This window comes from Carassius carassius, chromosome 32 (genome assembly GCF_963082965.1).
Source record: "Carassius carassius chromosome 32, fCarCar2.1, whole genome shotgun sequence".
Classification (NCBI taxonomy): Eukaryota; Metazoa; Chordata; class Actinopteri; order Cypriniformes; family Cyprinidae; genus Carassius; species Carassius carassius.
This window is the reverse complement of record NC_081786.1, coordinates 12466755-12493867: the sequence shown is the minus strand read 5'-3', so window position 1 is coordinate 12493867 and position 27113 is coordinate 12466755. Positions and strand designations below refer to the sequence as shown.

At 37.2% G+C, this 27113-nt stretch overlaps 1 protein-coding gene across 6 annotated transcripts in view; it reads right to left on the bottom strand.

The window, feature by feature from the left end:
- Positions 1-3259: 3259 nt before the first annotated feature.
- dlgap2a (discs, large (Drosophila) homolog-associated protein 2a) overlaps positions 3260-27113 on the bottom strand; it is a 138037-nt gene continuing 114183 nt past the window's right edge. For 4 of the 6 annotated variants that reach the window (XM_059520374.1, XM_059520376.1, XM_059520377.1 and 1 more), the window contains 4 exons: positions 26228-26296; positions 25435-25594; positions 24433-24652; positions 19191-22057 (listed from right to left, as the gene is read on the bottom strand). In XM_059520374.1, the coding sequence (XP_059376357.1) occupies positions 20097-22057; positions 24433-24652; positions 25435-25594; positions 26228-26296 (2410 nt within the window). In that variant the 3' untranslated portion in view covers positions 19191-20096. Of the gene's footprint in view, positions 4569-4880; positions 5034-5962; positions 6055-7488; positions 7944-8045; positions 8132-11568; positions 11808-12776; positions 12930-14974; positions 15035-19190; positions 22058-24432; positions 24653-25434; positions 25595-26227; positions 26297-27113 lie in introns of those variants that run through there. The other 2 variants (XM_059520379.1, XM_059520375.1) reach the window with 2 other exon arrangements.

Below are 27113 nucleotides of genomic sequence, written 5' to 3'. Positions count from 1 at the left end.
TTTATTTAAAAAACAATAAGGTTCTATCTACACAGTCGAATGGAATGCAAAAACTTTGAAGCTCAATATCTCAAAACTACTCGGAATGCAGATAGAACCTTGTAATTCCAAGGGGACGTAGTGTCATTGTTTGTAATTGTTCTTACCTCTTGTAGACGAAATAACGGGACGAAGCACATCCCTGATTCCTTTCTGCGTATTAAAGACCTAAACTATTAATTACTGTATTTTGATGTGAACTCGACAATAACAGCCCACATTCCTTCACCGGTCGCGAACAAGTGAACAGTTACAAATAAAGAAGACCAACAGACGTCACGTGACTTCATCACATGACCAGGCTAATTTATAAACGCGACTCTGTGTCCCTCTGCTGGCAGTATCCAGAAGCGTCAATAAATATACTTTATGTTAGATGATGTAGATTAGAAGGTAGAATTGATGTAGGAAGTAGAATTTAAAGGGGATAGCAGTAAATTTCATTTTAATAACATATTTTATTTTCCATTATGAATTAGACTACACATACAACCCCCCCCCCCCCCCCCTAAAAAAATATTGCAAATTGAAATCCATTAAAAGGAATGTGTTTTGTTTTGAATTTAAATTTAGGTAGATTACAAAAATGTCCTCAGATTAGGGTAAAGAGGTTGCTGTTGCTGAACTAATGAAACAAATGCGAGACAGCTGTTGGGAAAAGTTATAATCGTGTTGTCAATGTCGTGCATGTTGAGTTAACTCAATCAATACAATCCAAATAGCTCATTTCCTTCAAAAAATTTAATGGCTGGATTATTTACAATATATGATCATAGCAATTAAGTCATGAAAAGAAACACAAATAGTCTAGATGAGCATAAACAAAAAGGTTCGAATTTGTAACACAAATTTATAACACAATTTAAACATTTCATGAATACATAAAAAATAGGCAAAACTGATAATAATTTAATAATAAACAACATTCAAAAAAGTGATCTGGAGCAGGAAAGCAGGAAAACCCACATTCAGCATCAAAACGGTGCATGCCACCCAAATAAATAAATAAATAAACTCAACCAATGAGGAAGAGCAGAAAAAAGAGTTTTGCTTCAACAAAGGATCAGTTATGTATTTATATTATAATATATATATATATATATTTATATATAACTATTTATATTTATATAATTCTGTACAAATAATGAATATTTGGTATTATATTCACCCTTCATATAGATATGATATACAGTTTAATAAAAGAAAATATTCTCGGTTACAACTACCTTTTCATTAGTTAATTTCTAAGATTTTAAAATCCTTTCACATTCTGAGATCCAGGATTAATCCAGTCCCAAGATGAAGCTTCTCTAGTGTAAGAAACCGAAACCAGGGCATCTCAGTCTGCACCGGTTCCAAAGGCCCGCTGGCAGGTTTCAAATACTGTGGTCCAGAGGGTTAATCATTTTCAATGAATCATTTTTTAATAAATTTTTTAAAATACTGACTTATGATTTATTTTGATGGAAATAAATGTACATATGATATGAACAGAGTAAATGCACATGATGTTCATGAAAGCATATTTAAACAAGATGACCACCCAGTGCAACCCTGCTGAAAAAATTGTGGCAATCATACAAACAAATCGAGATTTAATAACTGATTCCACTGTTCTAAAAGGTGGCAGGTGAGCATTTGTTCTTCCAGATGTTTGTTTAGAGGTCAGCTCACCAAAACACTCGTGTCATGTTGAAATGATATGATGAAGCATGGGAAAGACGGTGTGCATGTAGGTCTGTGAACAGCAGAAGCGGTTCAAATGTGGCACATAAACATATTTGGCACATGAACACTGCCTGCATTACTGGCATGTTTGCATATTGATAACTGAGCAGGTTAATCAGAATGAACAGCTGCCACATTGCAGGACCGCATAATCACAAACACGCCTCACCATGTAGGGGACCAGTTAAATCGAATGATTCAATTTGCCATAATGAAAAATGAATATCAAATAATCAGCTGGTAACACTTACAGAAAAGTTTCAAAAGTTAACATGAACAAACAATGAATGACTACTTTTTTTAATAAATGCTGCAAAAAATATATTGCTCATTGTTAGTTCAGATAAATCAATGCATTAACTAATATTAACAAATGAGACCTATTTTTAAAAATGTTACCCATCAGTTTAGTGTGTATTTTTCAACCGTCTCACTAGTTTGTAAGGCCAGGCGCGTGTCAGTAATGACCTGTGGATTTCTGAAGGACACGACTCAGAGCTGTAAAGTGTCCAGAATTTGTTCGAAATAATGATCAACAAAATAATCCATCAAAACTTCTGTTGGTGTGAAATGAGAGCTAGAACACTGTATTTTGACTTTAGGTGCAATTTACAAAAGAAATGCTGTGCTTTGGCCTGTGTTTTGAGAAAATACTCCTGAAATTTTCACTGGCCTGAAACCAGTTTCATCGATTACAAGCCTCACATAGATCAAATGCTGTAATTGTGTTTGAACAAGCAAAAAAAAAAAAAAGAAAAACAGAGCACAGGGAAATTAAAAGAAAATATTTGCTTCTTACGACAAGCTCTTCTCAAGGTCATCTCGCAACGGAAATTGAGAATATAAAGCTCTAAGGAAGTTGAGTGGAAGTGATAAAACTAATCTCCTCTAATCTCTGGCCTCCTCTCTACTTCTATGACGCAGAAGCAAAAACAAGGCCATCTCAAGAGGGGAAATAGGTTGACTTTTGAAATGAAATGGAACCTTATATGAAAGACAGAGGATGACTGTAATGATATATAGTGGCTAAAATATGGTATTTTTAAATAATATGGTATTTGTGAAAGTTTTTGAGGCTGTCGGCAGTGACACTTCGGTGGCTGTGAGTCACTAAGTGGTCATGCATTTACTGTATGCTTCTGTATCAAACTCTTTTATCTGAAGTGTTAGAGCTGAAATCTCTCTCAGGAACAGAAAGTGGGTCTCTTTAGTAATATATTCTGAACAAAGCCAACAAATTCAATGATTGTATAACAATCCTAAGCAACACTGGCACTGTCCACTTTTGGTTTTGATATTCTAATATAATCAACCACCCTGTGTACTGCAGTCGCCTGTTTGGACAAACGCCATCAAATAGATTCAGGAACAGTTCTACTTTGATTATCCAGTAAAAGCATTCTGCACATTCCCACAGATGTGTCTATCACATCTATCACCCACCGCCAAGTCATCTGGATAATAATGGGAACGCTCGATTTCTGCTTTTTTTTTTTTTTGCAAAGAACATGGGCCAGATGCTTGATAACAGCAGATGGAGTGGAAAATGGTTCAATAAAAATAAATATAAACTGATAAATGACTATAAGGCTGTTTCAGAGACATGAAATGATAAATCTATAAATCACAGAAAACCTTGCAATTCAACTGCAACAATATCTTTTAGAACTTCATTTCCCTTGGAAATACATACAAACATACATTTAGAAGAAGAAAGTGCAAAAATGCATTTTTGAACCTTTACATTGTTGAATTTAGGTTTTAAGCAATTGCACCCAAAAACCTACAGTAATTCCTCTAAAATGACATAAACCATAAATATCAAGTATGAAGTAGTGTGACAGCTCGATATTAGATATCAGTAAGTAGGTGAATAATAAAAACTGATCTTCAATCCAGCAATGTAAACCCTCAGGCTGAGTTTTTTATGTTTTTTTTTTAGAAGACTGTGACTGTCTGCTCTGGCCAACGGCTTCAGTCTAGAATGTATGATTGAGGTATTTCAGCACTGGCACTTACATAAATGCTCACAAGAGAGTTCATGAGAAAAATACTATGAACTTCACTGGGGAGAGAGACGGAGAGAGAGAACAACAGAAACGCAAAGATGAAAAGAGAGAGAAAGTAAAATGAAATAAGAACGGAAATACAAAGCTACAGAACTTGAACGAATGGAACCAGATGGAACCGGAACTTTCTTCAGGTTTCTTAATTTAATCAAAACAAATGAATTCTTTCAATTTGAGGCCTCAAAAAGTGTCAATTTTTCCATTTTGAAAGTGCTAAATGTATGTCATATAGACACTCACAAAGAGATCATCTGCGTATATGTAAAGTTTTGCTTCGTCAGGCAACGTCATTGTCATGTGGGCCTACAATTGCTATATGTTGTGCAGTTTTGGTGAAGTGTCTCTCCCTAAACAGGGAAAACTTCATATGGATGTTGCAGGCAGTTATGAAAGGTACAAAACCTTTTTTGAGACTTCTGACAGTAATAAAACTCTAGTTTCAGATGATTCATTTGATGAATGTATTTTGAACTGGCTCTGTCACTGAGAGTGATGATGGTGATGGTGTGATGAAGGTGTTCCCTGTGACTCTCAGAGCCGTGTTTGGGCCTCTGGTATATAGATCTCGATGCTGTCAGCCCTCTCCGATGCTGAGTTTTGACGGAATGAAGCTGCGCGTTTGGCCGCCATGAGGCGCTGTCGTGCCTCCTGTCTCTGACGGTCAGGGAGATCCAAAGATTTTTCCCTCGTCATACTCTTACGCAATGTCTTCTTTGGTACTGCCGGCGGGAGCTGGAACCATGACAAATAATATACAAACAACATATGTAATTTATCCCTGTGATGGCAAACATTTTTGTGGGAACTATGATCAATTTATTTTCAGGATTCTCTGATGAACAGAAAGTTCAAAAGAACAGATATTTTTGCTGCATTATAAATGTCTTTACTGTATTCATTTCTTAAAAAAATCCTAATGACCCCAAACTTTTGAATGGTAGTGGATATGTACTGTAAGTGTAAATAAATTTTATTTTATGAGTACAGTCTGGAGCATCAAATTCAGTTTGTTGACAAATATGAACATTAAAAATCAGCTCTCACCTTCTTTACAGGACTTTCAATAAGCCTCCAATTGTTGGATTTAATCTTTTGCAACTCGTTGAATTTGGAGGTAACATCATCGATGGAGAGCTGCAGCAGATCCCAGAACCCGGCCAGGTCCTGAGAGGTGGGCCGAGGCATGGCACTGGGGTCCTGCAACACAAACGAGGATTTAGAACACTACACTCTAAAAATGTACATTTATTTTTTAAATATTGTCAATTATAACCATAAATAATATGAAACTGAAGAAAAAAAATGTTACATTAAAACTGTATTTTATAAAGCATTTAAAATGTTTTTTTTTTTTTGTTTTTTTTTCTTTACTTTAGTTAAAAATGCCAGTGGACAGTGGGAAAGTGGCTTGCATGCATGTGTGAATTCTACATTAACTCAAATGAAAAATAATAAACAAAAAAATACATAAAATATTTTAAATGCTAATTATTATTATTTTTTGTTTAACTATTTTAACATAGATTAAAAAAGTCTATTAATTTGGCAACCAGTGATTTAGCTATTTACAGTTTTAGTCTTGAATTGAATTCAACCACATTTAATTGTATTTTATTTTAAAGTGGCACTTCTAATCCTCCACAGGTTGCACATCTTTATAAATGTGGCCAGCTGAAGACTGTAAGAGCTTAAAGTGTAATCATTTTTATTTGATGCAATAACTATATTTTTATCATTTGTTGTTATTTCATAAATCTGTATGTGGCCAGATTCCCATTGTGAGTGTTTTGCTATAGATCAGAGGAGTATTTTATTCATGAGGATTTGGGTTGTTTACTAAAAAAAAAATCACTCTATTGTGCATGCCACAGTACTTGGTCATTTCTTAGTCGTTCTCTGCATGCCTGGCTCAGATCAGCTGATGTGCTGCTGTGTATCATATTTAAAGAATGTGACAGCAGAACAAAAGGCCATCAACTACATCACAATTACTCCAGCACAGACAACAACTATGAAAGCGTGGCAGTGCATTGGGGGAAGAGCTACTGTGAGTACAACAAAGCTTAGCACAATAACATAAACAGAACACACATACTCATGCACAAACTGCATATGATGTTGCTTACTAGATTCTGCTGGCAAAGCCAATAAAATTGCTGGAATTTCTGGGACATCAGGAGCTGTGCGCTTCCTACAGCACTCCGGATCTTGCCTAGGACTAACATGCAAACAAGGAAAGAGAAATAAATATTTAATATCTACGAAAGCAATTAAACTCACAAGTTTATACAGTACATATATAACTGTCTATGCAGTTCATAAAGTGTCTGTATACTCACATACCTGTGGATTTGCACACGAACATGCAGATGTTTCTGCTACAAAGCAGTATGTGAAATCATTAAAATGGCCAAATACTCAGTATTAATGTAGGTGAACAATATGGATGATGTACACTACCATTCAAAAGTTCGGGTCAGTAAGATTTTGTTCTTCATAGAAATACATTTAATTCAGCAAGGATGGATTAAATTGCTCAAAAGTGACAGTAAAGTAATTTATAATGTCATAAAAGATTTCTATTTGTTTCTAATGGTTTCTACCATTCTACCAAATATTTTTACCAAATGTTAACAACACAAAAGTTTTCAACACCGATTTTAAAATTTTAGCACCAAATCAGAATATTAGAATGATTTTTGAAGGATCATGTGACACTGAAGACTGGTAATGGATTCTGAAAATTCAGCTTCGAACCACAGGAATAAATTATATATATAAAAAAAACTGTAGTATTTTAAATTGTATTAATATTTCACAATATTGCTGTTTTTATCATATTTTATGATTTTTTCATATTTTGTGAGCAAAAGAGATTTCTTTAAAAAAAACATAAAAAAATCTTTCTGGCCCCAACATTTGAATGACATACTAGATCTGATGAGATTGTTAAGTGTGGAAAACTTTGATATTCCATAATATATATCAGCTCTTTTGAAGTTTAAGTGCTGTAGGTACCAAGAAACTTGGTGATTTTGGTGAAACTGCACTTAATAGCCAAGGTAATGTTCTTCACGGTTCTTAAATCAGCTTAACCTAGCTTGTTTGTGTTAGTTGTACATGCAGTCTGATTTTATAAGCATCTGAGGTACTTTTCAGCTGCTTAGGACTAGTTGGCCATCCAGTGAAATACAAGCTGCAAGACCATCTAAGACCAGCAAACCAGCTTTTTCAGCCGGCTCAAAGAACAAAAGCAACATGGCAGATGCAGTATGTGATATGTGACTGTCAAGAAACAAGTTCTCCATCAAATTCAGTATATAATCTTAAAGTATATGAATTTGGTCATTATCATACTCTCATAAGCTCCACAGCAATTCACACTTTCATACTTCAATTTCTGGGCATTATCTGCTTCAGTCTGTTGTAGAGAGCCTATGAGCTCTTTGCCATGGAGATGTTGACAGACGTAATTGCTCACATGGCAGCACTCTCAGCACGAGCCTCTAATAACCTGGAGCTCTGTGAGTGTTTCACCGTTAAATGTGACAGTTCTTTGGATTCTTTGAAACCTGGAGCCAAACTCTCCACCAAACAAATATTATAATATAAAGATTTTACGGCTTGTGAAACCGGAGCTCTGTTAACTCACTTTCCTCTGACAGATCGTTCTCTTCCGCCTCTCCCTCCAGCTCTTTGCACCATCCCTCCATCTTTTTTGTCTCTGTATGCAGCAATTGCATGAACCAGCTTCCGTCCCTCCTGCATGATGGCGACGCTCTTCCCGAATCCGTTGGTTGGGGTGGCGTCACTGTAACTGCCACTGTGGCGATGGGTTCCCGTGGCGAGGGCTCCAGCCAGGGCTCGGGGCTGCGCTGGGGACTCTGGGGCTCCGTTGGGGTGCGGTAGTCCTCACGGTAGCTGAAGAGACCCTGGGTGCGGACGGTCCGAACGGCACCGTACTGTGTAGGGGTGCTGGGCTCGCTGTGACGGTGGAAACCTCCTCCAAACTGAAGACCTTTGTCCTCCATTAAAGGAAAACCCTCCAACTCCAGATCGGCTTGAACGGCGGCCGTGACACTGTTGGACCGCTTAAACCGGCCCTGTCTGTATGAGACAGAAAGACCAACAACATTTTACACTCAGCTGGTTCTTCAGCAAATCACACCTCACAAGCCCTTCACACATACAGAGTTGCTGGGTATTTACCGTCTCTCGTCTTCCACTTGAATCCCAATAGAATGATACTCTCGAGAGCCTTTGCTTTCACACTCAGAATCAGTCGCTGCTTCCACCTGCAATTACAACACAGAGTTTTACTGATGATTTCTGACCATGTGTATAGTTCCAATACTTACATAATTTCTAATTATATCATTAGAATCACAATAGTGATTTAGAAATTGTTTAATATTAAATAATCGTTAATATTTCTTTGTGTTGCAGCATAACCTTTTTAATTCCCAAACTCCTGTTTATTTCAACATTTACATGTCAGACTTTTTCACCCCTCTATGAAATTTTCTTTTCTTTTTTTTCAAAATACTAAAACTTATTTCGAAGTTTACATCAAATTTTCAATTCTGAATTTTCAAGAGAGGGATAAAAGTTCAGTGTGATCTACCAGACTGAGTCTAGAGAAGAGAGAGCCTAAAACTTTGTTGGAATGACTGTTGTTTAGTCAAGTCAACTGCAGCTCTAAACAACTCCAGCATGGAGATTTTAAATTTATGATATATACTTATGCAGGTATTTAAAAATATAATTTACAATAAAAAATATATATATAATGTATAATGATAACCCTAAACCTAACCCTATGTACTATATATACTACATATGTTTGTGTGTGATGCCATCATTGGAATAAATCACCTTTTAACATAATTAAAATAGAAAGTTATTTTAAAAATGTAATATCCCAATCACAATATGACACTTTTACTTAATTTTTACCTTGGTGAGCATATAAGAGACTTTGCTCAAAAACATTAAAAAGTCTTGACAATCCTAAACATTTGAATGGTGATACATTATTTTAAATGGTTAAGCTGTTGTTATTTTTTAACAATTATCACTATCAAAAGTATTTGTAGCAAAGCAGTTTTAATTTATTTCTGGAATACATTCTGGAATACATTCTGGAATAACTCAAATAACTGTTATACTGAACTGAAGATCAATCATTCAGTATCACAAAAGATGTCTGTCACTTAGAGGAGTCCATCACTTCTAAGAACATCAATCCATCTGAAGAAAGTGTGACACACAAGCACTGTAGCAGGACAGGCTGAGGAAGGGTCACCTCACAATCACAGAACATGATGATACACTTCACAGATCAGATAAAACAGCTGTCCCTGATCTATCAGTCTGACCGCTAGAACATCAAGAAGCAGAAAGGCTGAGCACAGGAATTTGGTTTGAGTGAGCCAGACTGTCAGGAATGAAAGAATGAAGGCCAGGGTATGAGGTTTCTTCAGACACAAGTCAGTCAATAAGGATTACAGCTACAGTAGGCTCGGGGTTCCTTTATAGATACAAAAAAGTACCTTGGATCACAGGGAAACTGTGGTGAAAAGTGTGCCACCTCATTCATTCTGTCACATTTTGCCAAATCCCAAAACTGATATAAGTCAAAGCATGTGAATTTTGAATATACGGAATGATTTCCATCCAATCTGTCCAAACACAACTCACAAACTATAGCACCTCAGCATCTATCTAAAAGGCTGCTCTTTCCCCTCTGCACAAGCTGAAAAAAAAGTTAAGATTAATGTGTTATTTCAGATAAAGTCTCATGCGTCATTCATACAAACAGGTAATCATGCTCCAAACTTACACCATTGGATGACTAAATGCTGCTAGGTCAAGTCACTTTACCAAGTTTAACGCCATGGCAGCTACTACAATTTATTTTAATGGGAAGAAACAGGCTAAAAGCACCATAAATATTTCTAGTGTTTTGTCCACAACTCTATGTGGTAACACATTTGTGGTATATTCCTCCCATTAAACTGCAAAAAAAACCAAAATGTGTTTTTTAATTGTTTTTGTAGCGGATTCCATTTCATCGAAAGATGTCACTAGCCAGTGACAAAGACCTGTGCCCTGTCACTAATATGCAAGAAAAACAGCTAAATAATTGCAGTCTTGAAGGCAAACATATTTTGTAATAAAAATAATGCTGCAAAATTCTGTTTCGTGACGGATAATAAATATTTATGGACTCAATTCACCCCTATTGGCAGTTAATTGTGCTCCCTGTGCATAACCTCTAGGGGTCAGTGTGTACAATGAATAAAGAACAGATGCGCTAAAGGGCTGAGAGAGGCAAACCCATTTAACATTATTAGGACATGATCTCAACACAGATATTCACAAGGCAAAGACAGATAACTGCTGGCAAGAGACAACAAGAGGGAGGACGAAAGAGAGGGGATGGGGAAAGAGAGAGATTAAGGGGAAGGAGAGAGAGGGAGAGCCCATTCAGTGAAGCCTGAGTTGAATGTTAATTAATGGATTGCGGTATGATGACTCACTGGAAGCTATTTTTAGCATGACAACATGGACTGGAGGTGTTTGTGTATACTTCTGTGTTTGGGCTCCAAAATAACCTACATTGCTTTGGTTAGGTAAGATTCAGTTTGTATGACTGCCTGTGGGTCGGATTTATCACTAGTCAGCACTTTGTTCATGAATATTTTGTTCTCAGCAGACAGACAAGAGCTCAAACCGCAGGGAAGTGGATTTTTATTCAAGCTAGTCAAAGTGGAAGTTTTCAAACAGAGCTGCAAGAAAACAGAAAAAGAAGAAGAAGAAGAAGAAGAAGAAACAATGGCCATTTACTAACAGGTTTCTCCAGACACTTTCCCACTGGTCAGCTAAATGGGTAGCCACGCCCCCAAACCCACACCATTGGTTGAGTAAGTGTTGCTGTTGACAGGCTTAAAGAAATGTATTAAGAGCACCTAGACTTCTCAAAGAAATGAACTTAAATGAACCTACAAATTGGTTACTTATAGTTGTCTGCTTATTAAACATGGAAAAGGTATTTTTAAAGGATTTAAAAAAAAAAACACATATATAATACACACACACACACACATATATATATAAATATATATATATATATATATATATATATATATATATATATATATATATATTCATATATATATATATATATATATATATATATATATATATATATATATATATAAACATACATGTGCATAGTAACACTGCTCTAATGAATTTATAAGTAAAATAGTTAAAATAGCAGCTTAAAACTACACAACATTTCTCACTAGTGAGTTTAGAACAACGCAGATGATAACTGCTGGTTATATATTATTTATATAATTGTGTATGTGACGAATAAAATCTTGAATCTTGAATCTTGAAGATGAACTAAAAAAATGAAAGTTCTAATCTGAATTTCTGAATGATACTCTGAAAATGTCTTTGAAGTTTTTTTTTGTTTGTTTGTTTTTTTGTCCATACAATTGGATTTCAGTGTTGTTTTGGACCCCATTGACAATCATTATATAGCCAAATACAGTTAAAACATTCTTTAAAATATATTTTTCCACTGAAGAAAGATCATCATACAGGTATGGGATGTCATGACAGTGAGTAAATGCTGACAGAAATGACACTTCTGAGTGAACTATTCATTAAGTGGTGAGGGATAAAAGATCTCAGATTAAACTATTGTTTTGCACTTCACCTGTATTCCAATTGAGGACCTTGGTGTTTTTAGGTATTCCTCTGCTTTGGACACCAGCACAGCTTTATCACAGGTCATTACTGAGCTATGGCTGTCTGTGGAGGGGTGTCTCTTTCCTGCCATCGCCATGGCAGCCGCTTCCATGGCAATAGTGACGGCCTTAGCGCTGTCCAAACTGTCAGTGGAGTTATAAAGCGCTCGACCCAAACTCAGACTCAATCCATCAGAACTCCAGATGCCTGTAAGAAAAGCATTAAGAGAAGCCGGTGTCATTTTTAGGAAAAATAAGGACACACTGACTGAGGTTGTGAATAACGCAATGTTCATGATTACAGAAATCTGTTTTAATCAACGGCACTTGAGACACAATGTTGAATACCACAAAAATGTATTTTGACCTGTCCTTACTTTTCTTTTAAACTGATTGCATGTTAACATGATTATAATATCAAGAAAATTGCTCACTAGCCTCTGCTGTGTAGTTACATTTAAATTTACAGCTTTGTTGGCATTATAACATAAAGGATAAGTACCTAAAATGACTAAAACTACAACTTTACAGCTCAGACAATACACAAGTTTTAAGAACTAAATGTAAGTACTTTTATAAAATTACAAAGCATCATATTTCTGCTTTTAAATCCTCCAAAATTTGCCCAACTTGCTTCCACTACAAAAGTCTCACGATAATTTTTTTTAAGAAAACCAGGTATAAGTGAAATATTTGTTAGTGGTGACTGATCAATGTGACACCACAAATGTAGTCGACTTAACTTAAGTATTGAATCAGGGATGTTCTATCATTGTTTTCATAGTCAGAAGTATATAATATTTAGTTTAAAGCAGTGTTGTAATTGTTAACTACGGTACTAAATTAGTTATAATTAACTGTTCAATTTGTTTTTGTAATAGAAATAAAGCTGAAATAAAATATAAATATATCAGATGAAGACTTAAACTTGAAACATGTCGCTTTGGTAGCTAACTCTAATACATAAGTACTAAAATGAGTAAAACTAAAACTGAAATAAAAATGAATTAAAACTATATAAAAATAAATAAAAATAAAAAATGACAAAAACATAAAAATTAAAACAAAAACATGAAAAAAGTGAATTCAAAATAGGAATACGTACAATAATAGTTTAAATAATAAATATACAGTATAATAAATATCATATTACTATTATGTTACTATAATAACATACCCCCTCTGGCCAGCTGTCCCTCGTGGTAGGCGTCCTGCGTGGACTCTGTGCTGCTCTGCGCTGTGATGGAGATGAGGGGTTTGGAGGTGGAACGAGGGGGCACGGGGGGAGGGGTCCTCTTATAGGTGGGTGTACTGGGTGTGTAGGTGACTGCTGTTAGATAGAAAAGGAGAGGTTTAGTGTCAAATGTCTCTGGAGAGGGACATGTAGTGGAAACACTTGGCTTCCGATTACTCGTTCAAAATGAACAAACATGTCAAAAATTAGTTAAAAAATAAGTTTTCTATAAACACTTTCTCTTCATTAATAAAGGAGAAAAGGAGTGTGAAATAGATAGTGCTCTGATGTTCTTGTAAACAGATTGTGAAGCCTGCCATGCATTCTGATGAGCAAAAGGTTATCCACAGATCTCTTCCTGCTCTAACCCACACAGCTGGACCAGGCAGATAAATGGATCTTTGATTTGGATGTGTCTTCTAATTTAGTGTACAATTTTCAAAAGTTTGAAGGTCACACTAATCAAAATCGACAAAAAGGAAGATCTCTGTATGGAATCTATTTTGGCATACAGTCAACCAAATGAAAGTACTAACTGTGTTTGCAATGCAGTATAGTTGTTTTCGAGTAACATGTTGAAGTACTGAGTTCTAAAAGTAAAAAGTAAAACCTGAAGAAAAAAAATCTAAGTCTAATTTCAGCCTGGAAAGAATAAGAAGGTTTGGAAAAAAAAGAAATGCTATGGAATGAAAAAGAAAAACTATTTCAGATTCTACACTATTTCTAGGTCACTGATGAAATAAGTACATTTGTGGCATTGATCATGTGACTCTTTAGATGCTCTTGGTTCAATTGAAAAGTTTATGTGGCTTGAGTGTCACTGCCATTAAATTAAAAGAGGGAAATCCATGTACTAGGATATTTTAAAATTAAAAAAATGTCCCTCCAGTTGTCATAATTATGATAAATGCATAACAGAAGCATAAAAACTAGTATTCTCAGACTTTAAGACCCCACTGTATGTCTTAAGTTAAACCTTTCTAAACCACATCAGCCAGCTTTAAAACCTCACCGAAAGGTCATGTGAACAACTGAATCAGAAAGACTGATGGAACGAAAGAGAGATAAGGAGAGATTAAAAGAGAAAGATGGATCGTAACAGAGAAAGAGAGAGAGATTGAAGAGCCAAGAATGATTGAGAGAGGAGGAGAACGACTGAGCAGAGTGATTCAGCACTGGTACAAAAATAGATGTTATAGCCAAACAAATAATGCAACAGGGCCTCATAGCTCTCTCTGTGCTGCCTGTTTTATCAAATGAGCTGAAAGTGATGACACCATGCTTTCATCATTTTGAAGAGAGAAGTGAGGAAGGGGAAGAGACTTTGTGAGAGTGCATCACAATGACTAAACAAGAGGACACTAGTGCTTACAAGGCTGCAAAATAATAGTGTTAAAGTTTATCATGATGCTTTGTTTTAAGTTGGCTGCACTCATTTTGCATTTATCCAATGTTCAAATTAAGCCAATAAAGTGCATAGTTAAGTAGACAGTCTTTCTGTCTGATTTTCAAATACTTCATTTTTTCTTTAAATCAAAGTTTGCAATGTTGTGATACACCTTGTAGGTGGTTGGTTTAGTTCATGGCTCATAACTTAAAAGACTTTAGAAGACTTCAAAATTGAATGGGAAAAACTACTTCTGGAACCAACTAAGGCACTCTATTTTATCTTCATTCTAATCTTTGTCTTACATTTTTGTACATTTTGTGCTTTGAAAATAAAATAAACATTACAGTAAGTGGTTTAGGTGAATTAATTAAGTTTTATAGTAAGTGTTAGTTTACAATACCAGAATTTTATGTTAAATTCAGTGGTGCTGTGTTGTAGACAGTAACAAAAAATACTGAGGAAGAGAAGAAAAGGAGAAAGAACATAGTTTTCTGAGGTTTCCATTTCATCTGTTAAGATCTGTAAGGAGGTGGTATAGGTGAAAGGGTCTAAGAAGTGTCGGAGAGGCGTAGAACGGTCTGTCAGCACATTTCAATACACTGTTGCCTGAAGAAACATTCTGCTAAGAGGTGGTGCTCAGAAATAAAACAAAATACCATGAAACAGGCATTAATGACTAGTTATGAAGGAACATACAGTATTTGATTATTTTAATGCAGGTACAGGAACATGAATTAAAGCTATCATTTACCTGGTGGTTGTTGGGAAGGACGGTCCACACTGCCTGAAGAAGGGAGATGGAACTGAATTCCTAGAAGCAAGCATACGCATAAACGTTTTGAAGCCAGACCACACACACACACACACACACACACACACACACACATACCACCACACGTCATTCTGAGCTCAGTACAGATACACTAAAGCTAAATTTTGCATCATGGGTTTGAGTACAAGTAGTCGCAAGTTTACAGTTACAAAATAAAAATAAGTATAGAAACACCGGATGAAAAGTGATCATGCTTTTAAACAAACTAAAAACATAATTATTCTTCCACTGTGTATTTAAGAGACCACATACAGTACCACAGAAGAAAAAAAAAACACTAAAACAGTTAAAAAAAAAAAAGAAGAAAAAAAAAGAAAAGTCACTTCAACCTGAACTAAATCACTGACTTTGAAATTCAAAAAGCTAATGCCAAAACTGCATGCTGCAATCTCTTGAAAACTACACATCAGTTCCGTGCTGCTTCACAGAACCTTCTGATCACATTGTGCTTCTATGTAATGTCACACTTGATTATTTGCAAAGACATCTCAAGTGTTACTGCTTCTGGCAATTTGTTCAGCTATAAATTTGATCTACCTGTAGGGGCCTACAAAAGGAAATGTATATTATTATAGGAAATTATTATAGCAGATTATATGCAGCTGACCAGTACATAGAAAACAAAAGGATGCGTACTTGTGTGTGTGAAGAGAAATGAGAAGAGAAAGGTACTGTAGCTTAGAACAAAGTTCTTACAAACACTCCTGGTTCAGAGACCACCATACAATGGTCTACAACAGTTGAAGTGCTGATGTAAAACAACTTATTTTATTATTTAATGAAATTAATAACATTCGCTTAAGTTACAGTTCATCATGATTGCAGACATTTAAGATGCTCTCAGAAAAATCAACAATCAGCTGATGGAAGTGAAGATAACAGAGATAAAGAGGCTTATTTTCACATTATTTTTCAGGCTTTAGATCTCTGTGGCTAATATTTGAAATCTTATAGTCAAAGTGCTTCCATTCTGAAGCAATAAGAAAAAAGAAAAGAAAATCACAGTGAAACAAAACAATATTGAGGCTTGGTGGTTAAACGCCCACATTCATGAGCCAGACAAGGCACACAATGTACAAGCAGCCAATGGAAATGTACAGTTCCAGGAAACCCCTCCGCCCAGAGAAACACTACTTTTACTACACTTAAATGACCCATAAGGCTCTGTCAGGTATCTCCTGCTCACTAAAATGATTAGCAATGACTCATTGTAGTGGGGGTGGGACCAGTGAGAATCTAATGTGTTTATTTGTTTTGCTACAGTTAGTTTTGTCCTGCACTTTAAGCACCTGTGGGTCTGCTCTAGATATGCATGTAAAACCCACTTTTATTACTCAAGAAATAGCTCTCCAGCACAGCAGAGGGCAATATGTGGACAATGCTGTAAAATAAGGCCTGAGAGCTCTGTTATGAATGAAGGAAGACCTGTTAGCAATGGCTAAATCCCAATACGCATGCTAGTCACGTGAGATAAGGATTATAGTCCCTCAAATCACACTAAGTGAAAACAGTATGCCAACAATGCATACTATTTCAAGGGAATGTTCAAAATATACATCAGTCTGTGCTTTTTAGGTCAATGAATTCCACAGCCTTTGGAGCTACATGAGAATATCATGGTCATTGGTTGTAATGGCTCTCTAATGCTGCAATAAGACCATTTTATGACTATACATACAGTAGTAGAGGCATGCGAACTGGGAATTAGCCAAGATTTCCATCCTAAAACTAGATATTTACAGATTAAAGATACGTTGCCAGGTTTCATTTCTAGGGAAACACATTTAAAGTCTTTAAAAGCTTTTAAAACTATCCAACGTTTGCACTGTTCTCAAAACTCACTGTTAAGTGTCTGTCAGTTGGCCGGCTGACTAACAAAAACAAAAAAGTGTGTTCTGAAATCCAGGTTTTAAATAAATAGACAAGAACACATATCTAATTATAATTAGATACATTAGCTACAACCACTTAAAAAATAAAAATATATGAAAAAATACATTCACTGCTAATAATAATGTAAACTTGCAATGTCAACTACATTAACTACTTAAGGAACTACTTTATTTTTAGTATGACTCTGTCATACCAATTAGATGTAAACTGTAGACAACAATTAAAATGTCATTAATGTATCTGATTTCAACGTTTTCTCTGTTTGTCAGATACAAGGCTATGGCACTGCATTTCTTGATCCATACCAAATGTGACCCAGGACCACAAAACCGATCTTAAGTCGCTGGGTTATATTTTTAGCAATAGCCAAAAAAACATTTTATGGGTCAAAATGATTGATTTTTCTTTTAAGCAAAAAATCATTAGTATATTAAGTAAAGATCATGTTCCATGAAGATATTTTGTAAATTTCCTACTGTAAATATATCAAAACATCATTTTTGATTGGTAATATGCATTGCTAAGAATTCATTTGGACAACTTCAATGGCGATTTTCTCAGTATTTAGATTATTTTGCCCCCTGAGATTTCAGCCGAATATTGTCCGATCTTAATAAACCATACATCAATGGAAAGCTTATTTATTCAACTATCAGATTATGTATAAATCTCAATTTCGAATTTACACTTAAGACTGGTTTTGTGGTCCAGAGACACAAATCATCAACTGATAGAGATAGCCAGAGTATTTTATTTAGTACCCTGATATTCGGTAGTATGTACAGGTATGTACAATATGGATAATAATACATACAGACTGCTGAGTTTACATCAAATAACTTCAGTAACCCACCTAACACAAATTAACTGGCATCTCATTTTAAAGATGGGGAGCTCTCATAGTGGTTAATGAGAGTTGTGCGTGTAACATGAATTTTTGCAGGAAAAACACAGTAATCAAAATCACAGTATACAATAGTCTATACATTTACATTAATATAGGGATTCACTGGCGAATATATGTGGGCATTAAGGATTATATTAACAGTATCTTGTATGTCATTTATAATAGTAAGTGTGGATTTGCAAGATTAGTATGGATTTTTAAGTGTGCATGATCGATCTTGTTTAATAGGTTACGTTAACTGTACAAATAGTGGCCAGACACCCCAATGTACAAGTTTCCACCACCGGTTTTAATTCCTAAACCACTGCAATTTTGTGGCCAAAAGATCTATATCCCATGTTTAAACAAGCTTCAAAATGACCCACATGCTCAGTGCTCAGTGCTTCAAAACTCTATAACCAAATTTCTTCTAAGTCATCTCAGAAAATAATTTATCATTTATCATCATTATTAAATCAATTTAATATTAATATCTGATATATTTCCATGTAGGGCTGTGCAAAAAATCGAATGCGATTTTCATGCACACCTCATCAGTAAAGACGCTCCTGTAATTAGAAGTATATCTCCAGCACGTGCGTTCGGATCAGGGTTGCCAGGTTTTCACAACAAATCCTGCCTAGTTGCTTCTAAAAAATAGTCCAATCGCGCTTCCAGGAGGTTCCCCGATAAAAATTGCTTCCCGGGGTTACAATATAAGTTTTTTAGAAGGGTTGCCTTGGTAAAATTTGAATTTTAGGTGCTAAATATCACGTTATATGTATTGGGGTCGCTTCGACCTGCGGACATGAAAAACAACCACAGACTTGGCAACACTGGTTGGCATTTACTACACCGAGCCGTAATTCACTGACAATCTACAAAAAATCGATGTTAAAATCGCAGGCGATTCTTTGTCGATTTTGAAAACGATTTTGTCTCAGTTGTCGGTAGACTACGGCTCTGTGTAGTAACTGCAGCTCCACCTGAACCAGTGTTGCCAAGTCTGCGATTGTTTTTCATGTCCGCGGTTTGAAGCAACCCCAATACAAATAACGTGATATTTAGCCCCTAAAATGCACATTTTACCAAGGCAACCCTTCCAAAAAATGTATATTTTAACCCCGGGAAGCAATTTTTATTGGGGAACCTCCTGGAAACGCGATTGGGCTAGTTTTGGACTAGTTTTAAGAAGCAACTGGGCAGGATTTGTTGTGAAAACCTGGCAACCCTGATCTGAACGCACATGCTGGAGAAATACTTCTAATCACAGGAGCATCTTTACTGATGAGATGCGCATGAAAATCGCATTCGATTTTTTGCACAGCCCTATTTCCATATATGAATATACCCAGAAAAATATCACATTCAACATTTTCGTCCTATATCCCAATAGATCTTAATAAGATTTGAGCAAAAAAGGAGAAAAAGAAACAGCAGTCACTCCACAGAGTATCGTAACATAGCCGTTGTGTCTTTGCAAATTTCACAGTACTAAATTTTCCTCCACTTTTTACAGTGAGACTTTGGCTCTGTAGACATTGAGTCAAATGGAATACAGGATTCCATCATTCACACCAGGGAAACAACCATTACATTACAGTCAGAGAAAAAAGATGATCAAAATCCATAAAATGTATCCAGGCGATATGCAGTTGTTTCAGGTAGTCTTTCACCAACCTCCAGTTCATAGTCTGACTTGTTCCATCTGAAAAAGGTTTCTCCCTACCACCCACTCTCAGAGAGCATGACCAAAGTACAAATTTCTGGTTGATCCGAGACCAGTTTGTACAGAGATTTATTTTACAGTTTACTCAGTAGTTTCTAAAGTTCATTGGAGAGAGTGTCTTGACTGGAAGTCTTAGTTCTCTGCCTAAAAACAGTCACAGTATTTACTAAAATACATTTGAGTCACTCTTAAGCCAGAGAGTGTCCCTAGAGAGGAGTGAAGTTCAAGGTGACTCACCAGTTTTGCAGTGTAAATAGGTGCTGAATGTCTGAAGTACACTAATGCAGTGCCATTGCTGTCATCAGACTCCTTTTAGCTACAACCTCTCTCATAACCTCATCCATGCCTCAAATGTAACAATCTCTTACCCCCTTTCCCACTCTCTACTTCTCATTCTCTCTCATATAATCACACACACACCATGGAGAGACACAAACCTGTAAACATCTTGCTACATAACCTAACAGTCTTGTATTCTGCCTGTAAATATTACATATGATTATCTATTGCACACCTCGTGTAGCATCATGCACTCAGAGAGAGAGTGACATATAGGTCATCTCTGAATTGTTTGAGTATTTCTTGTGGTAAATTTCCATACTGGCACTCCGTGACATCGGCTGCCGTCTGCGTGCTTTCCACTGCCACCGAATCCACAGGAAATCCCTCCCGGAAAGTGAATGAGAAGGGCTGCTAATGGCTGCTGTTCCCTTTGGTGACCCATTATCACTTGTTTCACTTTTAGATACATCTAAAGCTGACTGGAGCTCCAACAGGGATAGATTGAAGGGATGCACATTTGCTGGGTCTATGGTAGCAAGTCCAGGTGGGTTCAGCTCCTGTGACATTGGTTCATCTAGGCTAGTAACTTCAGGATCGAAGGTATCTGACTCAACTGAGCACAGAATGGCAGAGAAGAGAGTCTCAGACTCCAGGGGAGAAGAGTCCACAGTGTCTGGCTGGATTGGGAAATTTATAATGGGTGCAGAAGAACCTACATTCTGCCCATTATCTTCTTCAGAGTAGAACTCTGGGACGTTCATAGCACTACCTTCTTCTGCACATCCCATGAATGTTTCCTTTTTTGTCCACAAAACAAGAGCCTGAGTGTCTAGTTCGTGTGCAGCTGGCTTTTGACAAGTAGGAAAATTAGGTTCAGGGCTTGCTGGGTTTGATATGTCAGATTCTGTTCGGGATTCAGGCTCAGGAGTGGCTGGTTGAAGATAAATGGTGTCCAGTAGTTCTGGAAAGGGTGGTTCTTGTACTGTGGCTTCGTAGGAACACTCATAGACAGATTCTGGGGTGGGAGGGTTTGGCAGGGCTAGATCTACAGCACATGGGCTTTGAGAGCCAGAAACATTGAGCTCAAGAGATTCTAAACTTGGCCACTTTAAGTCTTGAAGATTCATAGAATCCGGGGTCACTGGACTCAGAACAAAGGAGTCCATTTCGAATGATGTGAAGTCCAAAGGTTCTTCGTCTGTATGACTCAGCAACAAGGGCTGCATGGATTCTAGAACCGACTGTTTCTGTGTAGTCATGCTACCGTGGTCCGGTGTATATTTACCAGGTTGTTCCGGAGATTCTTTGGAGAGACGATCAAGAGATTCTAGGGGGGGAGAGCCAGTATCATCTGGATCCAGTTTAGGCCACTGCAAACTGGCCAGGTTCACTAGCTCTACATTTGTGAAGTCTAAAACAACTGATTCCACATGCTCAGGAGTGGATGACTTCATAAAGCAATACGGTTCTACCTCTGGCACTGGTTCTGGTGGATCTGGAGGAGTCATGGAGTCTGAATCTAGATCAGGCCAACAAAGTGATGCCACATCAACAGGATCTGGAGGGGTAAGATTTGCAAAAGTAGGATCATCAATGTCTGCTAATTCCGAGTTGGGGTCAGTTTGAAAAAATGGTGAGGAGGCTGAGACCTGTAGGACATTTTTATCTGTGGGTTCTGAGGAAGACATGGATAAAACATTGGGATCCACGGGGGAGGGGCAGTTAACTGCTGCGTCCGCTGTGTTCTGTCGCACCAGGGTCTTGCTTCCTGCCTGCGTGCTGACAGACACCTGAGGAGCAGCTGTCTGGGTTTCCCTCACCCAGTTCGGTGACCAGGTGCTGTAATGTTGTGTAAAGGTGGAAAAGTTCCTGTTAAAAGCTCTGAGCTCAGTGCACAGATCCTTCCTGAGCTCAGCTAACTCTTTACGCATGGCTGACACATCCTCCCTCCACTGCTGGCTGATTGCCAGGGCCAGATCCGCTGTCTCCTGGACACTTGACTGAACAGGCCGTGGCCTGATGGGCGCATTCGTTTTCAGCGGGGGTAACGAGGGAGTCGTGGTAGGTGAGCTATCATCATAAAGGGTGCTGGATTCATCTCTTCTCCCACGGAGCCCCGCATTCCTACGGGCCATGGAGGTTAAGTCTGGCCCCTCACTGGGAAAATTGTCCTCATTAAGCAAACCAGTGCCTTCCAGCACATCATTTCCCTCTGGAAGAAAAATATAAAAATGCGAGTGTATATAATGTGCCCAGTGGTGAGGCCAGCTGGGGATTTGTGCTGTTTGCAAGCTCAATTAAGAGTTCAACCAAACATGTGTGAGCCAAAATAAGTTTTAGGCCAGATCAGAGTTAAATCTTTTTTGTGTGTGAACTATGTTATCACACAGGTCAGATGAAAACATTAATAATGCATTGAAGGAATATAGGGATTAATTATTTAAGGGGAAGACATTCAGAGTACTACGTACACAATTTAAATCAAAGTGCTTTGTAAAATCTTACAAATTGTTTTGAGTTTTGCTCAGGATGCAACAAACGCAATCTTGGCTCCCTGTGCTTTAGGTGATGGGAGCTAGTTATTTTGAGTTATTGTGATCACACTAGCAAAAAGATCCCATTTTGACTCACAGCTTTTTTTCTCTGTTATTACTCTGCCTTCTCACTCCATCCTTTATTTGCATATATTCATCTCTCAAAGCACAAAACAGGGAACTGAAGCCTGAGGACACCTGCAGGGTATAATAACAACGGCAACTCATAGAGCATTATCAGGTCCCTCTGACAGAGCAGGTCTGTGCTTTGTGCCTTGAAAGGAGGCAATTGCGAGCAAAAGCTTTCAGTCTCTTTTTTGAGTGTGTATGTGTCTCAGCAAAGCAGGTATGAACCCTATTGAACATGAGCGGTCCATTTTGACCCATCACTGACCAGGTCTTTACATGGGGAATCAGTTCAACCAGTACCTCGACACACAAACAAAAATTTGCTCATTACTTTAGCAAAAGTTTATTACATGCAGTTATTATGATCAGTGATTCTTTGAAATATTCTTTGCCCAGTCACTGTTGCACAATATACTATGATGGATTTAGGCTTATCAAGCTCAAAATCAAGTGTTTTTAAAGAGACTCCCTTTGTGAGAAAGCCAATATTGCTCGTTATTCTGCAAGCATATTTCAGTGAGAAGGCAGTGCAAACATGCCAGAGCATATTTACTCTCTATCTTTGTCTGTCTAAATCCGATTTTTGGCCTTGATTCACACGTGTCCAGAGACTGGACTCTGATGTTCTTAATTACATTTATTTAAGTGGCCTGTTTCACCACTGACCCTTAAACAGTCTGAAAACTCAAAATGCTCAAGCACGGCTTCAGTTGCGGACCCTGTGGGAGAGAGAACTCAAAACTGATACGTTTAAAACCAACTTCACGCCCAGAAGAAAAAGTGAGAGAGGGAGAGAGAGAGAGATTGAGACTAGGAGATGTGGAAGAGTGAGAAACAGAAAGCCCACAGAGTGACAATCATCCGACTGAGAAACATTTTGGGATCGCAATACACACCACCTCATGTCTCCATCATTGCTTTTCACCCCCTCCCTGTCTGTTAGCCAAGAGTCAACTGAGGCAGAAAATAGGACAAGGTAGAGATCCAAATTGAAAATCTTGAGAGACAAAACACACAGTGGAAGAATAAAAAGGTCATATCTTAATTTGGATACAATATTTAAAAAAATGGATTTGTCACTTTTCACCATGTTATTGTTTGCCACAAAATTTGGGGATTGAATTCAATAGGGTTCATATTCTTATGCTCTGAGGCACACCAGCACTTACCTGTGTTATGAAGCTGTACACAAATCAATCACTCGACTGTAAGCAGTTCACATGCAAGCATGCCATGCTACACGTAATACAATGTATTCATTCAAAATAATCAACTTGATGAACAGCTTTGCCTCTGATCTGAATTTAATTTACAAATCCTTGAATGTTTAACTCTTTCAGAGGATTCAGCATCTATGCTCTCAACAATTAAGTCATGCAAATCTTAAACACTAAACTAAGCGTTCTGGCATTTTGTTATTTAAATTGCATATTGATCATTTTAAAGTTCACAAAACTGACTTAGTTATGCACTAAAGCCTTTAGGATTAGAATCAGACTATGCGTATCCCATGAGGATATTGTAGCCTTAAATTAATATTTGCACCAAAAGAGAGTAAAAATTGGCTTTGACAAGGAAGTAAAATATAATTATTGCCAGTTGGCAATTAACTTCAATAAGATGTGCAAGGTAAACTGTAAATAGCCAAAGAATCTTTTTTCTTCACCACCTCCCAGCCAAGTGACAAACTGAATAATGCAAATTTCCAAAAAACTGTTTCAAGGCCGGTAGGAAATATATATTCACTAGTTTATTTGGCATGGACAGCTGTGCTTAATTTAGGCTTGGAGGCAAACATAAGTCAGTTTTAATGAAAGCAGTAAGAAATTTCTCTGGAATCCTTCTGCAACTTCTATTCTGAGACAAACACAAGCTGAGACCAGACACAGGTGTGCATGGTTATTGACAAAGAAAGCCCACTTACCTGTGGTGGACCTGATGGTGGAGGTGACAGTGGACGATGTCATGGAGGGGACGCAGTCATCGTCCTGTGAGAATCCGGCCTGGATGGCTCGTAGGTAACTGTGGCTGCGTGTTCTAAAGCAGCCTGGCAGGTCCAAAGCATCCATGGCCTGAGACTCTACCTCGCTGAACACGGATTCACACACCGACTCAAACTGGCCATTAACCTCGGTCTCGCTCACCTGCAGAACCAGAAAAACCAAGACAATATTTCACAGCATGTTTCTTCCAACCAAACTCCCTTCTTTATTCCTCGCTTTCTTCTATTTTCTGGGGTTTATTTGCTGTTAGGCCTATATTTCTCCCTCGGTCCCAGTGTGCAGTCTAATCTTATCTACACAGGACTGTACATGAGATAAAAAATCAAGTTATGGTCACGGCAGAATCTCTGCGGATCAAACATCAAGTCTTCCTGCACGAGTCTGAGGAAATGAAATGCTTTCGTCGAATCCTTCCCATTCCTTAGCAATACCTTCTTAAATCGCTTCGAAAAATCTGAGATGAGCATCTCTGTGATAAAGCGATATCTGTCTAGTCAAGCTGAACTTGTCTGATAGGATTCTTATTACCCATCAGATTCCCATTTAGCAATCTCTAAAATCCAAGATTGCCATCGTGTTCCATTGAGAGGGAATTATCCTCTAATGACCACAGCAAGCCACTGATGCCGCTTAGAAAGTGAGAAGGGGTTCATGTGCAAAATGGGGGTATGGAGAATGAAATCCATGCTGTAAGACCTCAAGCCAAATCAATAAAACCTTTATTACTTCACTTTAAGAGAGAGATTTAGATGTTAGAGGCTGATAAATAAAACAATTTAAAAACAGACAAACAAAACCACATTGTATATAAATGGCAAAAAGGGCCTTAAATCCTCTGTATGTGTTGTGGTTTTTGGCGCTGTGATGCTAAAAAACCCTGGATTACCTTGAGCTTTGTGAAGCCGGGCAGATGTGACTCTCACCTGGCTGACCTGGCTGACGCAGCTGGCCTGGCTCAGGGTGCTGACCGCTCTCATGTAGCTCTGGTTCCTGGAGCGGAACTTCGGCGAGCTGTAGTTGGGAGATGGTTCTAGTGTGATGCTGGGATGGATTTCCCTAGAGGTATGAAGATGGTAGCTTTGACTATGTAGTAAAAAATGCAGTGAAGACAACAATGAAGGGAAGGAAAGGTAATAAGAGAGACATATATGTATATTATCTATGTATCTATAAATGGAAGTCAGTTTCCGCCACTGAATAATTATTATTTTTTTCACAATTGCTAGTTTACATCTCATAATTCTGACTTTTTTTTCATAATTGTGAGTTATAAAGTAAAAACTGTAACATTTGTTAAATCATGTATTCATTTCCTTCACAGCCCTACTCTCTTACTCTTTCTCTAGATTTATCAATGCAACCTAAAAATGGCATTTCGATTGGTTGTGCTAAAGCATCCAATCAATGCGGGAAAATGAAGCACAGTTCAAATTAAAGGCTACTTAACGAGCCACTGTGCTTGTGCATTCAATAAATCCAAGAAATACAACACAGGACTCCACAAAAAAGAAAGAGGGAGGAAAAATGGAAAGTATCAGAGAAAGAAAAATAATAATGCAGTTTAACAAAAGCCATTCTTCAAAATGAGCCTTGAAGAGCTATTAGATTCTGAATATTTTAACAAGGGGAGTGACTAGGAGATTATGAGGATTAGATGTCTTTTACTTTCTATTCATGCAACAAAGTCTAAATGTGTATTGTCTGTATCATATTCACCTTAAATCTGCGGTGATATTGGTGAGGTATTTGACCATGTCCCGGCTTGACTTGTCCAAACGGTACGAGCTGTGAACAGAAATTATATAATTTTTTAGGATCAAAAGAGTGATTGAAAAACTTGTTAACACATGAGTTAAATCACATCTGTAATGATGCTGTAATGAAGCCACTTTTACTAGATGTCATCTGAATTCATGTGTAAAGCCACAAAACTGTAAATTACATTTTTACGAACTTTAAGAGCAATATACACACTTATCAAATGAAACTAAAAATAAACTAAATAAAAGAGTGTCTCTAAGCTCTTCTTCTTCTATAGAAATAAAATCCTCTATAAAATAAGAGAATAAAGCATGTTACACATAACGTTTGCAACTGACTTATTATAGCTAATAATAATATCACATAATACAAATTTTACTCATTTGAAAATCTTTACACATTAAAAAAATATTCTCAATATTATTATGCATTTAACAACATATTTTAATACAGGTGCATTAATTACAGATGCAGCTTTGTTGGAAAGAATGTCTGATTAAAAAGTTAGTAAAACAGTTTCAAACTCTGGTCATGCCTATTGGAGTTCGGGATTAGTTGGATAATCTTTCCCAGAGAATTCACACTGCAGCTAGTCCCCTCTAGGAATATAATCACACTTTCTCCCACTCTCTCTCAACACCAGCCTCTTGAGATCTGCAGAAATGTGCACACAAACACATTCCTGAACGCTTAGTGTAGATTGTGGTGACTTTTCTGCTGTGAGATTCTGCTGGGCAAGTAAGAAACAGACCACCCAAGCACAGCTCAAAGAATTACCATTCAGCTATCGTTTCTATATCATTGCAGATGCAGAAGAGTCAACAGACAAAAACCAAGGCTT